Here is a 20,622-nt window from a genome sequence, read left to right as displayed (position 1 = left end):
AGCACGGGTAACTCTCATTTGTTGCTGATGAGAGTACAAATGGTACAGCTACCTTGGAAGACAGTGACAATTTCTTATAAAACTAAACATATGCTTATCATACAATCTAGCAATTGTGCTCGATATTTATTTCAAGGACCTGAAAACACGTCCACATAAAAACCTGTCCACATATATTTACAGAAGCTTTATTCACAATTAAGAAGTCAAAAAAGAGAGGAGGATGTCGGGGAGAAAGAAAGAAGAGGAAAAGAAAAGCCCAGATAGGTATGATCTTATTTAAGGTGTTTCTTTCCTCTCAATGTTTTATGAAATTGAAAAAAAAGTTATCTAATACTTTAGGCCGGGCGCAGTGGCTCACGCCTGTAATCCCTGCCTTTGGGAGGCCGAGGCGGGTGAATCACTTGAGGTCAGGAGTTCGAGACCAACTTGGCCAACATGGTGAAACCCCATCTCTACTAAAAATACAAAAATAAGCCGGGTGTGGTGGCGGGCACCTGTAATCCCAGCTACTCAGGAGGCCGAGACAAGAATCACTTGAACTGGGAGGCACAGGTTGCAGTGAGCCGAGATCACGCCACTGCACTCCAGCCTGCATGACAGAGGGACTCTGTCTCAAAACAACAACAACAACAACAACAAATATAAATTATTAAGGATTACACATAAAAACAGTGTATTTTCTAAGTACCTTGATTCTTTGGATCAAATTTTCTTGTTATTAGTTGCTATAAGTAAATGATAATAGGTTGTATGTGAATCTCATTCAAAACCCTCCAACATGTAATCCAGGCAATCTGAAGAAAAATTACCTTTAACAAAATAAATGCAAATAATGTTCTAGATAATGAAAGTAGTTAGCTTTTCTTCACTCTTCTGCATAGCTAAATTTCCCCCACATCAAGCTTTAATGAAGACAGAACTAAGTAAAAGTGATAATCCAATGCTTATACAAAATTATGAAAATTCAAAATAAGATAATCCTATTTATACAAATCATAATTCAAGTATAAAGTATAACCACAGCAAGTTTCATAAGGAAATATTTAGCATTATTATAACCTTTAGGTAATCTTTTTGCGCTGAAGGACAATACATTCCATTATCCCATTGTGTATCCAAATTAAATGTCTCTTTGCTTCTATACAAAGAGAGGGTGGCTAAGCGAGAGTGAATTCAAGCAGAAAGTGAACTGCATATTGAATTTATAATTTCAAAAATACATTTTTGTTACGAGTTAAAACAATCCGAATTCCTTAAATTTATGGACTGTGAAGTATCACACATAAGGTCACACAAATGGAAACCAAATCTCCTCATACCCCCGTCTCTCCACTACACGATAATGCCAACTGTTAGGAACAACAGTAATGTTTCAAAGTAAGTATCTACTGGCATAAAGTTAAAAGTCTATGGGGGTCCCAAACAGTTATAAAAATGCATAAGGCATGTCTTCTTTGTGTAGCTTGCATTTAAAAAATGCTTCAGTTGGTCAAGATATTACTCCAACTCTCGCTTCATTTGCTCTGTAGTGATAATGGGTTACAGTATTTACTGACATCAGTCCAATGAAGGAACCAATGAGAATACATCCTAAGTAGTAAGTTCCAATTTACTGGCAAACAGGCAATATTAAGCACATAAGATAATCTCATTTGTGCCCAATATTATATGTTTTTAAGGGTAGGAGGAGGAAGGGTTAGAAACTATTAAAAAGGGTGTGAAAATACAACTTATGATCACAAATATTTTTATTAAGCCCAAGACATAATAGCGCATTACAGGAAGAACCCAACTACATTTCATTAGAGATAAAAGTATGGATATAACAACAACAACAACAACAACAACAACAAAAAGAAACAGCCTATCATTGAAAATACATTAATACAGAAAACATGAGAAATCCATTATGAGATTTTAAAAGGTAAAATTCCTAACAATTTGAATAACTGATTTGGGTATGGTGATGTACAAGGAGGTAGTATTAACACATGAAGACTCCTTTTAGCCCTGTAATGGTAAAATATATTCAGTCTGTTCAATATACCATCAAGACTGGGGTTAAGCCATGAGTTCTCAGTCTTTAATATCTAAATAATCACTGTAAGAGTTTTATTTGCCTTCCAAATCCAGAGGGTCGTATTACCTAGCATCTTAGCAAGTTAGGATGCTTTGAAAAGCATGATTTCCAAAAATTAACAAATCTTTGATTTATAAATAAGTTTATTTATAATGATATTTACATAATAAAAACAAAACACATGGAACTCACAAGTTATACAAAGAAAATGATGTATAATAAAAACAGCAATATAGACTGACAGGCAGAAATTTAAAGAAAGATTTAATAAAGAGTTAAATATCAAATAGACAACTTCACTTCTAAATTTCACTTTGTCACTCACACTGAATTGGAATTGAACAATGGCTCTCTCTTCAGGCGGTCCTGTACTGGAAATTCTGGAAACTGGTAAAATATATTTTGATAAGAGTTTCAAGTTAATGACCTATTTCCATGCAGTACCTAATGCTGCCTTTAGATGAAGTCACATTCAGTCTGCTTTGAAGTGAAATAGCTTTAAGTAATCTGTTCTGCCAGGCTAGAAAAATGTCACCAACATTTTGCTGATGCATGGAGATGTGGCAGTAATAAACTACTATTTAGAGAGGAAGAGAATTGGAGCAGAAGTGACTGGGCAACAGTTTCAAGAGAAGCAAAAGCCGGGAGAGGGAAACCAATGAAAACATGCACAAGATTAGGCAGAGTAATATGCACAATTAGTGCAGTTGGAAAATGAACAGAAGGAATTAATCCATGGAGCAAGGTAGGGGCTTCTTTAGTTACTATTCACTGGAAAACAACTTAGTGCCTAGCCAAACAAATTTGTTTCAGCAGAAGTACTTGAGAGGACCTGGGGGATGTTAGTATATGGAATGCCACCTTTAAATTCAGGTTGAGTTCTTGCTGACATTGGTGAACATCTGCTTCAAATAGCAATAAAATGAAAGCTATATAATCTATACAGCTGCATTCTTTAACATAATAAAAAAGAACTTCAAATGAGACAAGCAAAAACAAGACATAAGCATTGTCAAATAAGGCACATGTAAAAATCTACACACATTATCCAGTGAAAGACAATATATATATATTTGGAGGTAGAAATAATTACAAAAATACTGACATTTCTAAAGCATTAGCATATTTGTTACAAACAATCACCAACTAATCCCCATTCAGAAAACTGCTTTGTAAAATGATTATTCAACATCTTCAGAACTACATATTTGTGGCTTCTTTTTTGAAATTTCACATGTGAGTATTTGGAGAATTCAGTTAGTGGCAAAAAGTTGTCCATACTATGAGAAATGTAATATGGAAATTATAAAAAGTTATAAATGTTCATAAACCCCATGGTCATCATAATGTAAATGTCCTTGAGTGCACCAAGTTGATATTTCCTCATCAATTGAGAGTTCACAGTTCTTATTTCACAGGCCCATTGATGTTTTTAGTAATGTGGCTATATCTGCTGGCATACTCCCTTCATCACCTGTAGGTCAGAAAGTAGCATTAAAAGCTTTATAAAAATATTTTACTTAAAAAAAATTGTCTCAATTATTTTTTTTCTTTGGTGAATTCTTACTCATCTTTCAAGGGCTAGTTCGCTTCAGTGTCACCCCTGTTAAAAACTTTCCTAAGCTCTACTTAGATTAGGGCTATTTCCTCTATGTTCTTGTTCATATTGCCAACATAGCAATCTAAGGTTATTTTTCCAATTTTATAAAGCTATATAAAAATACACGGTAATACACTGGATCGTATCTAATTCATGGTACTTAACTTCTCACATTTGCTAAATAAAAAACATTTATGTAAGAAATGGAGTAGGGAAAACAAGGATAACAAACCCAAACCTAAACCAACGAAAACCAATCTATATTCTTATTTTTCATCTAAAGATATCATCACTGACTCAGACCCACACTGTATACATATAAACAACATTCTGAGCACAGCATACCAGCTGATGATTAAATTAGCCACTTTAAATTACCTGGTTTATCCAATGTTTGCCCTATATTTTAATTAAATGAGGCCCCAGTATTTATAAGCACTTACAGGAATTATTTGAGATTTTCTAAATCTCTTTGTGTCACAGTGGCAGATAATCTAGCCATCCCTGATTAATTCAGTTTAGCACTGAGAATATTTTGAGATGAGTTGATTTATTAATTTACTAGTTAGTGACAACAGCACAGGTGGCAATTCAAATATTTGCTGATCTGTGATAGATCTGTAACTATGAATAATTTTATAAATTAGATGTGGCTGAAATGTAGCAAAACTAACCACTTCTCTCCTCCTCCCCTCTCTCACAAATATACACCTCAGCTATAATCTAAAATTATAAGTACTTTCATCCACTCTTCTTTTCTCTGTTAAAAAAACAAAAAACAAAACAAAACACATATATCCACAGGAACACAAAATAGTACATCAACTCTTAGGGATGTCAGTTCACTGACAACCTTGCTTCCAAGCTCATCCACAGACTTGAAAATAGCCCATAAAATCCAAATTGACACTTCATAAATTACTATATAAACTGATACTATGTTAGGAAGAATGCAGGGAGAAGAGAAAAGAAGGAAAAGAATAAGGAGATTCTTTTAAACTTGAAGATACTAAAGACAGAATACAATAAAATGCTGTGTGTGAACTTTGGACCCTAGTGTTTTAAGGAAAGCTATAAAAGACATTAAGGGGACAAATGAGAGAAATCTGGATATGAATAATATATGATAATGTCTGAAAATTACTGTTTATTTTCTTAGATGCTACAATGGTATTGTACCAACTATGAGGAATATGCTGTGATATTGAAAATAAATTGCCATGTTTACAATTGAGTTTATTATGGATCAATGGGAAAAAAGAAGTAGAAAAAACAAACACTGCAAATGTCACAACTGTTAAATCGCTGTATTTTTCATTCATACTATACTTTCAACAATTTAAAAAAAATATATATATATATATATTTTAATAGAGATGGAGTCTTGCTATGTTGCCCAGGCTGGTTTTGAACTCCTGGGCTCAAACGATCCTCCCGCCTGTCTCCCCAAGTGCTGGCATTATAAGCATGAATCACACGCCCAGCCACTGCTTTCATTTTTGTATGACTATTTCTGTAATAAAAAAATTCAAAAAGTATGTAGTCATGATTGTGGTAATATATATATATTTTTAAAGTTCCAAAAGGTAAAAAATGTATTAATACAATTAATACATTAAGGGAAGTTAATGAAAAAAAACCCAAACACAATCTTTATTTTAAAGCAGTGGTTCTCTGATTTTAGCTTTATCAGAATCACTTCAATAGCCTGTTAAACCAAGTATTATTAGGTGCCATCGCCAGAGTTTTTGACCAAGTAGGTATAGAATGGGGCTTGGGAATTTGCATTTCAAATTGCCAATTTCTTAGGAGATGCTGCTCCTGCTGCTGGTACTCTGGTAACAACTAAGGCAAGCTCTAGGAACACAAAAATCTGATAAGCATATTTGAGAGGAATCATGGTCTTTACATTTCATAGTTTCATGTAAGAGGGGACAAACAGATTGGTAACAAAAAGCAATACACAGTCAATTACAAATATACATTTTTGTTTATAGAGGAAAAGGACCTCACTGTGAGAGATGGAAAGAAGGGCATACATGTATTGTCATCAGTCCAGTGTCAAAATTACCTAAATGAAACCCGGGACACAGCTGAAGACAAATGATTACAGCTAAACGAGTAAATAAGAGACGCCATTACATCCTTATTCTAGCAAATAAAATACACACTGGGAAAAACACATATAAACAGCTTTAACAAAATAGAGGAAAACTTCTAGGAAAAGTGGTAAGGAGAGGCCAGGCGCGGTGGCTCACGAGGTCAGGAGATCAAGACCATCCTGGCTAATACGGTGAAACCCCGTCTCTACTAAAAATACAAAAAATTAGCGGGGCATGGAGGCGGGCACCTATAGTCCCAGCTACTTGGGAGGCTGAGGCAGGAGAACGGCGTGAACCCGGGAGGTGGAGCTTGCAGTGAGCGGAGATTCGCCTCTGCAGTCCAGTCTGGGCAACAGAGCAAGACTCCGAAAAAAGTGGTAAGGAGAGGGCAGGATTCTTCATAACTAAACATTTCAAAGCTATTGGCTTGAGAGCACAGCTAAAAATACACTGCTATTTTAACAGACAATGTAGGTGAACATAACAGGCAAAATTTTAGACTGACCAAATTTATACAAATACAAATAATTGACATTAATTATGACTGAAAATGATCAAATATACACATCACCTCTGTTCCCATCACCCATAATACCATTAAAATACGATGGGAGAAAAAAGTGTAAGGGAATTAGACAAAGGAGAAAGAATAGGAGAAAAAGACAACAGCAGAGAGAGTTGTCTACAACTTTTGAAAGAAAACGATGAAAGAATGGAAACTGATTTTCGATAATAAAGTAAAAGCTTAAGTGTCTGCAGGTGGGAAATGCAAGGCTAGTTCACACCCAGAACCCTTACCCTTCTACCTTCAAAGCTCAGGAAATGGGGGTAAATGGGAAACATGAAGTTATAATCAGCTTGAACAGGTAAGATGTCTAAAGCTTGCCCAAGAGAGCCAGCCATTTGCTCCAAATGTATAAAACTGAAGGTTTATTCTCTTTGGAGAACATGAGTCTGAGGAACTCTGGACTTGTCATAGAAGAGAAGAAAGAGGCTGCTGAAAACAGGCAGATTAACTATTAATATTTAAATAAGAGAACAAACCTCCCTCCTTCATTTCTCAGGGCCATTCTCATACCACCTCTCCCCACCTCTCTTCACTTCACAGGAGGTTGAAAAATTTCCCTCTGAGGAAATGAACTAGCCCATAAGAAAAGACTTATAGTTAATTTTATCAACTATTATGGTTCTATTATATTTAGAAACTTATTGTTAGAATAAAATCCATATATTTGGATATTTGCTAGTATTGCTGAAAAAGAATTTAAATGCTTTACTAAATTCTAAAAGCTGCCCTACCAAAATAATAAGGAAAACATTGCCCAAAGAGAATCTGCCTTATGCATTCACTTTACTGTATTTCCTGGACAACCTGAAACTGGCAAGTTGCCACATGCACACAAAGCCTAGTAATGACTGCTAATTGTTTAACTATGATCACTCTACTTATCCTTACTCTTAAAGATCTCAGTTGCTTCTTACTCAAACTTTCTCTACCGCCCACCTCCCCAAGCTTCCACAGCACCCTGAAATAAATGCTACGCAAGAAAGACAAGTAATTATTTGATCATACGCACTTCTCTCTCGCTGTAGACAGATTAAAGTGTATTGATTTTTACAGCACAGAGTGCCTAATATAACACAGACATAACAGTGTCTGTCATGAACAGAAATTTGCTAAATTAAAATGAACAATTATCAATATTAGGAATTAGAATGAAAAAACTTGCTTATTTCCAATTAATTTAACATTAAATAAGAAAAGGTGCAGAAGAGTGTATCGTAAGTTGACATGCACCCTTTCTCCCATAAAAGAAAGAACACGTGTTTATTTTTATACACATAAAATAACTGGTCACACACACACAAAAACAAAAGGCTAACACTTGTCACCTCTATTGGGGAAGTTGGGAGATGGGGCGACTAGGAGGCGTCTGTTCTTTCTTTTCTGAGTTTTGAACATATTCTTTTCAAAAACATATACAAAAATAAAAATTTTGAACTTAAGAAACTTCAAAAAAATTATTTTAGTATTTTGAAATAAACATGCTTACCTTCTCCCACATCACACATCATCCCTAAACTGTAAGCTAGTTAAGGTAGCCATCTTTGTCATCCTCTTGCACTAATTAGATGCATGGTCATATAGATAAATATTGAAGTTTCTGCTTACAAACAACTCACCTTCATCTACTGTAGTCATATCCTGTTCTAGTTTCAATTTCTGTTGGTTAATTTTTAGCATGGATTCTTCAATCGTCCCTTGGCTTATTAGTTTTATAACTAGTACTTCTCTAAAAAAAATACAAAATATGTCCATTGGTTACTAAATATAGTTATTTGGATATATGTAAACTATATTTAAGAGTTCAAAAAGAATACTTTGAAAATTACGACAAACATATCCTTAAATTCTTTTATTTAAGCCACTTGAGACTGACATTTTCTGACTATTTAACTTTTAGACACTCCTACAGATGGAAGAAAAGAGAAAGATATTTGTATTTAAAGTAAATTACTGACTGGGCACAGTGGCTCATGCCTCTAATCCCAGCACTTTGGGAGGCTGAGGCAGGTGGATTGCTTGAGGCCAGCAGTTCGAGATCAGCCGATCAGCCTGGCCAACATGACAAAACCCCGTCTCCACTTAAAAAAAAAAAACGAAAAAAAAAAAAAAAAAAAAAAAACAAAATTAACTGGGTGTGGTGGCACACACCTGTAATCCTAGCAGTTGGGAGGCTAAGGTATGGGAATTGCTTGAACCTGGGAGGTGGAGATTGAAGTGAGCAGAGATGGTGCCACTGCACTCCAGCCAGAGTGAGGCTCTGTCTCAAAAACAAAACAAAACATTACAACTACATTACAACAAACAGTTCTGTGTTCAGATGGAAATTACTTTTTTCTTTTCTTTTCTTTTTTTTTTTTTTTTTTTTTTTTTTTTGAGACGGAGTCTTGCTCGGTCACCCAGGCTGGAGTGCAGTGGTGCGATCGCGGCTCACTGCAAGCTCCGCCTCCTGGCTTCACGTCATTCTCCTGCCTCAGCTTCCCGAGTAGCTGGGACTACAGGCGCCTGCCACCACGCCTGGCTAATTTTTTTTTTTGTATTTTTAGTAGAGACAGGGTTTCATCGTGTTAGCCAGGATGGCCTTGATCTCCTGACTTCGTGATCCACCCGCCTTGGCCTCCCAAAGTGCTAGGATTACAGGTGTGAGCCACCGTGCCCGGCTATCTTCACCTCTTTACAGTGCTGTGACCAATGTCAAAATGTACCATTCATCTAAAATAATTTACAACTCAATTTACTTCCTAAAGGGTAACAGGACAGCCCAGCAAGTTTGTATATTACCAAGTTTGTCTGGGACTTAACTGATCTAACAAGCAAGTTTTTTTAATTACTCATCTTTTTCAAAGGGGTAGACAATTTTTTTGTTTGTTTGTTTTGAGATGGAGTCTTGCTCTGTCGCCCAGGCTGGAGTGCAGTGGTGGTGATCTCGGCTCACTGCAAGCTCTGCCTCCCAGGTTCACGCCGTTCTCCTGCCTCAGCCTCCCTAGTAGCTGGGACTACAGGCACCCGCCACCATGCCCGGCTAATTTTTTGTATTTTTAATAGAGACGGGGTTTCACCCTGTTAACCAGGATGGTCTCGATCTCCTGACCTCATGATCCGCCCGCCTCAGTCTCCCAAAGTGCTGGGATTACAGGCGTGAGCCACCACGCCCGGCCGTCAATTGTTAATACTTCATGAACTGCAGAACTATTTAGAATGTGGGTGGATAATTACTAGAAAATGGAAGGGTTACGTAGTGCAGTTGATGTTCAACACTGCTGGTATAAAATACATCAGTAGCCATGCTTTGCCGAAAAAACAAAAACTAAGGCAGGACATCCAACACTATATTCTAATGGTCTACACAAATTAAAGTGGCACTGAATTAAAAATACATTTCAACTAAAAACACTTACTTAGTCTGGCCTACTCTATGGCATCTATCTTCTGCTTGTTTGTCATTATAAGGATTACAGTCAATATCGTGAAGTATAACAACATTTGCTGAAGTCAGATTTATTCCTAATCCACCAGCTTTTGTTGATAGCAGAAACACAAAGATATCCATATCGGTATTAAACTCATCAATTAGATGAATCCTGTAAGATAAACAAATTAGGTTAAATCTCACTAAAAAGTTGTATAATGTAATTAGAATGGAAAACAATCATTATCACATGAAAAAGAAACCTGAAGATGTATGTACATCTCTTAGTATTGCAGTTATTTCTCCTCTGGCTATATCACTGAAGAGCCTCCTCAATTCCCCAACTTCTTTTCTACGATATTGCTACCCCTACCAACTCTTACTTCAAGTCAACTATTCAGATTCAATTAATTCCTAAATGACTATTTTGTCCTTTTTAAACTTGTGGCTTAGCTAAATTCTGTGTATGGCTTTTCAATCTTTAACCTTCTCAGAAGTATATCAGCTCCTACTGGCAGACAACATTTCTGATGAATCAAGGACTTCATGATCAAATTGTATAAGTGGATTCTCTTCTTTAAAAAAAAAAACACATTACTTTTACCTTTAGTCTAATGCGGGGGGGAAAAAACCACTCTGGCCAACAGAAAAAAAAAATCAAAATATATAATGCAATTTAAACATACTACACAATTCCGTCCTTATTAAGACAATCCCTTCTTTACTAAGCTCAATCTTTACAACCTTTGGAAATTAAAAACACTTTAATTACCCTTAAAATGTGAAAGATTTTAAAACAATCTTGATGAAAGATAAGGTGTTTTAGACTTTGAAAAAAATTTAAAGGTGAAAACCATAAAAAATACAATTCTAATAGCTGTTTCAAAACATATTTGCGTGTAATTCAGAAAGAAAATTTAAAAGAAAATTATTTATTTTTTGAGATAGGGTCCTGCTCTGTCACCCAGGCTGCAGTGCAGTGGTGCGATCTTGGCTCACTGCAACCTCCACCCCCCCAGGGCTCAAACAATCCTCCCACCTCAGCCTCCCTAGTTGGGACCATAGACGTGCACCACCACACCTGGCTATTTTTGTTGTTGTTGTTGCTATTGGTGTTTTTAGTAGAGACAGGGTTTTGTCATGTTGTCCAGGGTAGTCTTGAACTCCTGAGCCCAACCAATCCGCCCGCATCAGCCTCCCAAAGTGTTGGGATTACAGGCGTGAGCCACCATGCCTGACCATTGAAATTACTCTTATTTTAAGGTAATGATTTGAAGTAATCAAACATAAAAACAACAAAATACTATCAATTGTTTGTTAGACAATTAAAATCCTAACAATAATAATAAATGAGGTTTTTTTGTAACTAACATGAAGTATACTAACCTTTCAGAAATCTGAGTCTTTCCATCTAATCTGAGGTACCTATGCTGATGATGTTTTAATAGAACCTCTAAGATATCCAGCATCATGGTAAATTGGCTAAATAACACAACTCTATCACCCTGTGAAAATACATACATGAATTAGAAATGGAAAAAATCGTTTTACTACTCAAAGCCTTGACAGGTTTAAACAGTTAGAAGTGTTACTTATCTCATGTTGATAAATTTGCAGAAAATTCTCTATGATAAACTGCTTCTTTAATACAAATCAGTAATACCTAAGACGTATGTCTTATTGCAGCCTATATATGAATAAACTGCCTTAACTTCAGGGCTAAAAGCTAGCTCTCAGTTTTGATTTTAAGAACAGTTAAATTACTTCCTTTTCATAAGAAAAACGTCGGAAAATGTGGACAACTGCTTATGTATGTATTATCTGGACTGTGATTTTACAAATTTAGGCTATTTCACACATAAACGGCAGCATTACTTAAATAACTATTTAACAAATAGTGTCTTTAAAAACTAATTTTGAAGCACACATACAGATTGTCACCTATGAAATAATGACAATTAAGATTTTTTTAAAACATCAATACGGATACAGTCTACTAACTTTCTATTGTTTTTGTCTGAGGTTCAACAGAGGAAAGGAGGTAATCAAGAAAATACGTGAAGAAAATGTTCAAAACACTAAGTTCTGGAAGAATGCAGAACAGACATAGGCTAATTCAAGCAAGTCAGTGTGCCAGAATTGCTTTAAGAAGTTAAAGTAATTGAGAAAATACAAAAGAAACGCCATTCTTTTTTAATACCTTCTGTTTCAGTTCAGACAAGATGCATCCTAAAACTCGAAATTTTCCAGAATCTAAAATCAAGTCCATGTCTAACTGAAAGTTATTAATGTGTCGGTACTGTTTACAAAGTACATGTAGTTCGAAGTCTGTCATAACTTCCATATCTTCAAAGATCAGGTCAGGGTTAGCCTCACAATGTGTAGGTTCCTTAAAACAAAAGAAAACACAGTATACTTCAAAATAAAAATAATTAATAATATGATGAGAAAAGTTTAATAAAACTGTTTACACCTGATAAAATATCTAAATCATAGAACCTTTTAGTTTAACAGACTTATCAAGGAAAATTAGTATTAATCTTTTAGGTATAATAAAGGGGGGGAAGTCCTTACTGTTTGAGAGATAACATACTAAAATATCTACAGATGAAATAACATCTAGAACTTGGTTCAAAATAACCCTGGGGAGAAGTCTGGGGTATAGATGAAACAAGGGTGGTGTCATTATCAAATGGTAACTTTCAAAGGGGTGAAGTAACATATGGGCAGTTTCATTATGCAATTCTACTTTTATAAATGTTTGAAATTCTCCATAAGTTTAAAATAATAAAAAAAAATTTAAAAAGAAATGGGTTGGTCAGGTGCAGTGGCTCACGCCTATAATCCCAGCACTTTGGGAAGCTGAGGTGGGTAAATCACCTAAGGTCAGGAGTTCGAGACCAGCCTGGCCAACCTGGTGAAACCCCATCTCTACTAAAAATACAAAAATTAGCTGGGCGTAGTGGTAGGTGCCTGTAATCCCAGCTACTCAGGATGCTGAGGCAGGACAATCACTTGAACCTGGGAGGCGGAGGGTGCAGTGAGCAGAGATCATGCCGTCGCACTCCAGCCTGGGCGACAAGAGCAAAAGTCTATCTCAAAAAAAAAAGTAAAGAAAAGGAAGAAAATGGGTTGCTTTCAACCAAAGATCAGTAAGGATAAATAAGGATAAAATGTTAAAGGAGAAAGAGGCAAAAATAAAGAGTAATTGCTAAAATTATAAAGAAATAAAATGAAAAAGAAGTGCATTACGGAAGTCTAGACTAGGAGTTAGCAAACTGTTCCTGTAAAGGGCCAGATCATATTTTAGGCTTTGTAGGCAAAATGACCTGTAAGGCAAGTACTCAACTCTGCCCCTGTAGTGAGAAAGCAGTCCCAGAAAACAAAAACAGGCATGACTGTGTTATAGTAAAACCTTATTTATAAAAACAGTCACTGCCGTAAGGCCATAGTTTGCTGACTTATAATGTAGGTTATCAGTCCTTCTTTGTTTTTATGTCCCCCAGATCATTTTGAACTTAGTCTAAAATGTGTTTTTCGTGTTTCAGTGCAGTGACTGATGCCTGTAATTCCAGCACTTTGGGAGGCCAAGGCGGGCGAATCGCTTGAGCTCAGGAGTTCAAGACCAGCCTGGGCAACATGGCAAAACCCCATCCGTACAAAAAAATTAGCCGGGCATGGTGGTGCGTGCCTGTAGTCCCAGCTATTCAGCAGGCCAACGCAGGAGGATGGCTTAAGCCTAGGAGGCAGAAGTTGCAGTGAGCCCAGACTGCCTGCCTTGGCAACAGAACCAGACCTGGTCTGAAAAAAAAAAGTTTTTCTTAAATATGTAGTTAAAGGTTTAGTATGCCCATTGGGTTCACCAATCTTATAGCCTAACAACTTAACCTCTTATTAAAGCTTAGTGTTAACATAATATGAAATCCTTACCTTTAGCATAAGCTGAGACATTTCCTTGAGTTTTTCAGCTGTGTAATATTGGCGATGTAATAAAGGATGATTGGCCATTTTCCTCAACTGCATCATGACATTGCACATTTCTGTGTTTTTTTCTGTGACCCAAAGAGAACACAGTAAAAAATAAAACCAAGCGGATAACTGTTGAAATATATCAACTAAGTTTTAAAATTCTTTCCTCAAATTCCAGATAATTTTTAAAAATGCACAAATCCCATTATATGACTAAACAAAATGCATCCCCAGTACAAGATTCTTTTTCACATAAAAGAGTAAAAATCAGATTATACCCAAGTTATTGATAGATTTTTTCAATCTGTTGAAAAGACCCAAATAGAGTTGCTCCTGCTTCTCCGACATTGCACACAACTCAATTCGATCTTTCTTGGGGGGTAACTGCTTGAGAACCTGAGACAGAAAAAACAGTTTAAGATAATCATTCTAGTAAAGAGAAAAACCTAAGTTTTAAAAACAATAAAAATAAAAAACATGTAGATATGCATTACCTCTTCTTTTACTCTTCTGAGAATAAATGGCTTTATAATTTGTTTTGCATGTGCTATTCTCTCCTTTTCATATATGCTTTGCTCATCTGCTGATTTCTGAGCAAAATAAAAACATCCTTTTAGGAATTATTCACTTAAATTATTGCAATAACAGTATTATTACACAACATAAAAATCTCCCTCATTAGAGTCTGAGTTATTTTCTGTAGAAACTTGATTCATTCTAGATGGCACTTCACATCTGAATTCTGGGCTGCCATGTACTTCTTGAAGCTCCATATGTATTTTGAAGTTTTATGATACGTAATCATGTTCTCTACTGAAGTAATCAATTTGAACTGTACCAGATGGGTGTTCAGAAGTCATCAACTGATGAGTCATGTATCGATTACCTAGATAACTCTCATTGAAAAATGTGTCTAAGTGTGGGTAAGGAGGAGCGTGGGGGGGTAGAAAATCCTTTATTTCTTTGTGGAAAATGGCCCCCAAAAGGAAGCTAGTGCAGACTGATGCAAATCACTTGGTCTAAAAATGGGGAATAGTACTTAGTCAAAACTGGTGACTCTGGAGAATTAAGAAGTAGAATTTTATTCTAGGATGTGAAGGAGTCCTCCATATATTATGAACTGAAGATAGAAAATGGTTCATAAAATCTGCTAGGCCATTTAAAACACTGTACATTAAGTGGGAGGGAATTCAAATTAGTAAATGTTTAAAAGGCAGTTAATTTGCAGTGGACGAGTATCACAGAAAATTCTTGCAAAAGATTAGTGATGTGGAAGAGAGCCAAGAATCAGTGTAAACATTGAGGAATTGAAAAAACTGGGAGTTCTTGAAGACTATACTTTTCCTAAACAATAAAGAAGTAACAAAACTTTTCTTGTGAAGAGGATTTCTTTACTGTCGCTTTTAGTTGTGACTTTGGTTTTATGAACTTTTATTTCAAAATATATTTCTTAGCATAGGCATTTTCTGGATATTCTAGCTTTGTCTAGTTTTATAGTTTACCCATAAAGAAATGTTACTAATTTACGTAGCCAATTTTGATACAGATGATGTAATGATCAAACTTTCTGCACATACTATATATCTGAGCTCTTCATCAATTTAAAATCGTCATCCTTCAGAAAATTAGGATATTAACCAAGACTTCTGGCCATTGATTAGGGAAATTGCTATTTTTTTCCCCATTATATTTTGGCTGGTTTCCAAACCAATCCAAATATAGAGTTATCACCTACTTAAAGTTACTTCATAGAGCATATGCACTATGAAAACAACAAAAGAGACCTAACAGAAGAATGGCCCAGATAAAACACAAATAACATATTTGGGAGAAAATATGCATTTATGCTTACTGTCTTAGAGGAAAACATTCTTCGTATTTCACTGGTGCTACTACTAAACATGTGTGGCATAACAAAATTCAACAGCGACATGAGTTCTAACAGATTGTTCTGTACAGGTGTGCCTGTGAGCAGCAAACGGTTATTTGCCTGTGAATGAAGGTAAAATTTATATTAGCTTTTTCTTAAAGAGCCACTCCTTTCATGTCTATCCTCCCCAGTGAAAGGTGAAGGGAGGAGAGATAAATTAAAACCATTATTAATAATTTAACATTCTGTGATGAATGATATAGTAATTTAAATAATTGATGTCTGCTATTATCAACAGCAATGAATACGAAAACCATTGGTCTTCTTTTATAAGTAGGTAACTTGTGTCCTCGTATCACCTTTATGAGGTGATGAAAGATTATTTATAAATAGTTTAACATATAGAACAGGTAAATTATGGCTTATGACCTAATAATTTTTTAAAGGGTTGTTAAAAAACAAAATCAAAGAATACGTAACAGAGGCCATCTAGTCCATAAAGTGTGAAATATTTACTATCTTCCCTTTTACAGAAAAAACTTGCTAACACAGAATACTACATATATTAAACTACATAATACAGATTCTTCTAATAAAGAATACTACATATATTAAATTACGTAGTCTAAATTTTACAGTAATTTGGAAAACTTTACAAACATTCTCTTACATTAATTGTCATAAGGTGCTGGTAGCGAATGGAGCCCATATTCTTCAGCATATGGCCCTCATCAAAAATTGCGTAATTAAGTTTCAGCCGTCGAAACAGACTACGGTCATCAGAACTGCTGATCGCACAGTTATATCTGTCACCAAAAGAAAAAACATCTCTAAGGTTATACCTTTAAGAGCTTGGAGTCTAGTGAAATTTAATGTCTTATAAAATCATTTTTTATTTACACATTTCTAACAGCCAGTACTTAAAGCACAGCACTAGACACGGGTGATACTCAAATAAATACTGACGTACTTGTATTTAATAATTATTGATGTACACTGTAACCAAGCTATGAAAGCTGCAATACATAATTGAAAGAAAATGTTAAAAGGCTGGGAGCGGTGGCTCACACCTGTAATCCCAGCACTTTTGGAGGCCGAGGCAGGCGGATCACGAGGTCAGGAGATCGAGACCATCCTGGCTAACACGGTGAAACCCTGTCTCTACTAAAAATATAAAAAATTAGCCGGGTGTGGTGGTGGGCGCCTGTAGTCCCAGCTATTCAGGAGGCTGAGGCAGGAGAATGGCGTGAACCTGGGAGGCAAGAGGTTGCAGTGAGCTGAGATCGCGCCACTGCACTCTAGCCTGGGGGACAGAGTGAGACTCCGTCTCAAAAAAAAAAAAAAAAAAAAAAAAAAAAGAAAGAAAGAAAATGTTAATGTTACAATCGGACAACTTCTACACACCCGGGAGGAGGTCAATTTGGGTATAACTTGTAAGTAATCTGCTCCATGAAGTGTTATATTTTAATAAGCACAAAAAAGAACGTGAAGCTAAAACATGTTTCTCTTTAAAACATAATATTTTATTAAACTAGCAGAGTAGATCCAAGAAATAATAGTTAATAGCTAGCAGCTTGAGACTGCATATGGAGCCTGTTTTATTAAGAAAAAATAAAATTCCGCATGAATTTTTAAAGGACAGACTCCTACACAAGAAGCCAGTAGAGAGAAATAATAACTACAGTTAAAATAGAACTTTAAATAAATCAACTAATGTAACACAAGAGCATTAAGTTCTGTGCAAGATATTTACATCAATTATTACCAAGTAGTATTATTAGTATTATTTTTCATTTTTATTTCTGCCCTAGCTCAAATTTTTCATTGAGAAAATGAAATTTCATTGTATTTATTACAGATACTTATTTGTAAGTTAAAAATATAAATAATTTTGGTGGGATATCTCAAATTTTACTTTAAGCTTAACTGAGAAATTACTATTACAAGACGACTTTTTTCAATAAGTAGGCAAAACCTTTTTATAGTCACCATTAATGAGGTGATGCACTAACAAAAACCTCCTATATAGGTATTACACACCAAACTAAAAAATGCCTGAATCCTCAACATTAGTCATTCTATTACTTTCGTATCACAGTTAACAGCATAAACTTTCCTACATAGTACTACTACAATTTCTTTTTTAAATTTGGGGGCTGCATAAATATCCATCCTCCCCAAATTTCTCAATACTTACGTGGTCACAATTACATTGTAATCTTCATATCTACTATGAATGTTAAATCTAATTTGTTTACGTTCTTCTTGAGAACCTAGAATTTAAAAACAATAAACACATATGACTATTTATTGTGCTGTACTTTATTTTTAATTTCCAAAGTTAAAAGCAGAATGACATATTCTTACCATAGTAACAGAGGACCTTCAAAGTAGGGCACCATAAATTAACTTCCCTTAACCAGTTATCTATGGAACAGAAGAGACATTATTTGCATCTGCTACAATAGGGTATGTTCACATGGTTAAATGAACACTAAACTTTGAAAAGTGCTACTCAGAAATCAGTCTTTTATAAAAAGTAAATACTGGCCCGGCAAGGTGGCTCATGCCTGTAATCCCAACACTTTGGGAAGCTGAGGCGGGTGGATCACCTGAGGTCAGGAGTTTGATACCAGCCTGGCCAACATGGTGAAACCCCATCTCCACTAAAAATACAAAAATTAGCCAGGCATGGTAGCGGGCGCCTGTAGTCCCAGCTACTCGGGAGGCTGAGGCACGAGAACCTGGGAGGTGGAGGTTGCGGTGAGCCAAGATTGAGCCACCACACTCCAGCCTGGGTGACACAGCGAGACTGTCTTAAAAACAATAAATAAAAATTAAAAATTAAAATATAAATACCATGGCGATTGTTTTTATCACAGACCCTTTACAATATTACTCCTTATGAAACCTATGTAAAATGATCTTGAGGTTTTGTGAGGCATCAAAATGAAGGGCAGATGACCAAATATTATATTTACAGTTGATTATTAACCTCCAATTTAAAGAGAAGGGGGTTTTCTTTGTTACATTCACATGTACAGATATTCTCTTATTCTAACTTCTGCATCCAACGAATTGAGAAAGAATGGAACAGTTATGTGTGTAGGAATTAATTACATATCTGTTTAATTCTACATTTAAAAGTACTCATTTTCTTTTAGTCACTTTTAAAAGTAACTAAAAGTATTATGAAACCAACATAAATCGTCCTTGGTCTAAAATTTTAAAACTGACTTACATTTGAGTTCTTTTTAAAAGACTGCCAATATAATCAAACACACATATATAAACAAAGGAGAAAAGTATAAAGAGACCATAAAATTAATATTCATCTCTACAAACTAAGAAACCACAACACCCCTCCGACACACACTCTCTTCTACCTATATAAAACATGATAAAGTTAAATACAGTTGTCTCCAGTATTACAAACCTATAGTTGAAGCTGGAACAACGATCAAATGAGGACCATTATTACCCTCCTGATAGAGGTATGCCAGAAATGCAATGGCTTGAATAGTTTTTCCTAGGCCCTAAAAAGTTTAAAAGACAATATATAACATTTTAAAACAAACAAAAAATAAATACATAAAAATACAGAAGAAAAAGCAGTAATTCTGTGCTGTATTCACTTTTGATTTCCCATAATGCAACTCTAAAGGAATTTCTACTACGTTCTTAGTTCTCAAATGACAGAATTGATTATAATCTCCAAATGATGCTATAACTTACTTTACTGAACAGTGGATAGATCTTCATTGCTAGTTCATATACAATACACATTAATATGGAAGACTTTTTGCATTGCATGGAAAGGATATAATTTTGGTTATTGCTTAGACACAGTGAATGTTTAATATCCACTGAATGGTTTAAGGGCAATGTCCCATGACTAAATGGAGGAAACATATGCCTAATCTATCCCAGCAATTCTACCCTTAAGAATATAATCATGAGATATGAGTGCTTATGTTGGCAAAAGGACTTGGGTAAGAATGTTCATAGTTTTATCTTAATAGCCAAACACTGGAAATAACCTAAATAGGTTGGGTGCCGTGGTGCATGCCTGTAATCCCAGAACTTGGGGACGCTGAGGCGGGTGGATCACTTGAGCCCAGGAGTTTTGAGACAAGCCTGGGCAACATGGCAAAACTCCATCTCTACAAAAATACAAAATTAGCCGGGCATGGTGGCGCATGTCTGTGATCCCAGATACTCGGGAGGGCTGAGGTGGGTGGACTGCCTAAACTCAAGAGGTCGAGGCTGCAGTGAGCTGAGAGTGCGCCACCGCACTCCAGCCTGGGTGACAGAACAAGCACCTGCTTAAAAAGAAAAAGGAAAGAAAGAAAAAAGAAAAGAAATAACCTAAATATTCATATCCAACAGAAGAAGATCAACAAATTGCACTGTATTTATACCATGGACTACCATACCACATGGCAATTTAAAAAAACAAAAACAGAAACAAAAAAATTACTGATACATATAAGAACACAGATAGATCTCAATAACATTATGTTGCACCAAATGAACCAAAAACAAATAGTATAGAGTATACTGCATATACTACATAACAAAAAAAAAATCCACGATGATAGGTATAAGAATAGTGGTAGCAGTAACTGGAAAAAAGCATGAGAAACTTTCTGGGATGATGGAAAAGCTTCTCTGGGTAGTAGTCACATGGGTGTACATATATGTAAAAAGTCACTAAGCTGTATATTTGTACACTTTACTGCAACTAAATTAGACATCATTAAAATACTGGTTTAAAAAAGTTACTTAGGAGATACAGATCCTCAGGGGAACTGAATGCTATCAACTGTTGTGGACTGAATTGTGTCCACCTCCTTCCCACTGACAATACATACATTGAAGTCATAACCTCCAATGCCATTGTATTTAGAGACAGGGCTTTTCAGGAGGAAATTAAGGCTAAATGAGTTCATAAGTGTGGGGCCTGAACCCAATATGACTGTCCTTGTAAGAAGAAATATCAGGCATGTGTACATACACAGAAA

General features: G+C 35.6%; 1 protein-coding gene across 4 annotated transcripts in view; it reads right to left on the bottom strand.

Moving 5' to 3' along the window:
* Positions 1-1,733: 1,733 nt before the first annotated feature.
* The window catches only part of SMARCAD1 (SWI/SNF-related, matrix-associated actin-dependent regulator of chromatin, subfamily a, containing DEAD/H box 1), an 83,827-nt gene continuing 64,938 nt past the window's right edge, over positions 1,734-20,622 (bottom strand). For all 4 annotated transcript variants that reach the window (XM_003829903.5, XM_008955299.6, XM_008955298.4 and 1 more), the window contains 13 exons: positions 19,035-19,134; positions 17,966-18,025; positions 17,796-17,871; positions 16,269-16,404; positions 15,581-15,718; positions 14,223-14,318; positions 14,007-14,124; positions 13,690-13,811; positions 11,960-12,148; positions 11,146-11,264; positions 9,749-9,931; positions 7,970-8,079; positions 1,734-3,557 (listed from right to left, as the gene is read on the bottom strand). In XM_003829903.5, the coding sequence (XP_003829951.1) occupies positions 3,496-3,557; positions 7,970-8,079; positions 9,749-9,931; positions 11,146-11,264; positions 11,960-12,148; positions 13,690-13,811; positions 14,007-14,124; positions 14,223-14,318; positions 15,581-15,718; positions 16,269-16,404; positions 17,796-17,871; positions 17,966-18,025; positions 19,035-19,134 (1,509 nt within the window). In that variant the 3' untranslated portion in view covers positions 1,734-3,495. The remainder of the gene's footprint in view (positions 3,558-7,969; positions 8,080-9,748; positions 9,932-11,145; positions 11,265-11,959; positions 12,149-13,689; positions 13,812-14,006; positions 14,125-14,222; positions 14,319-15,580; positions 15,719-16,268; positions 16,405-17,795; positions 17,872-17,965; positions 18,026-19,034; positions 19,135-20,622) is intronic.

Source organism: Pan paniscus, chromosome 3 (assembly GCF_029289425.2).
Source record: "Pan paniscus chromosome 3, NHGRI_mPanPan1-v2.0_pri, whole genome shotgun sequence".
Classification (NCBI taxonomy): domain Eukaryota; kingdom Metazoa; phylum Chordata; class Mammalia; order Primates; family Hominidae; genus Pan; species Pan paniscus.
The sequence above is the reverse complement of the archived record's forward strand: the minus strand, read 5'-3'. Positions and strand labels throughout refer to the sequence as shown.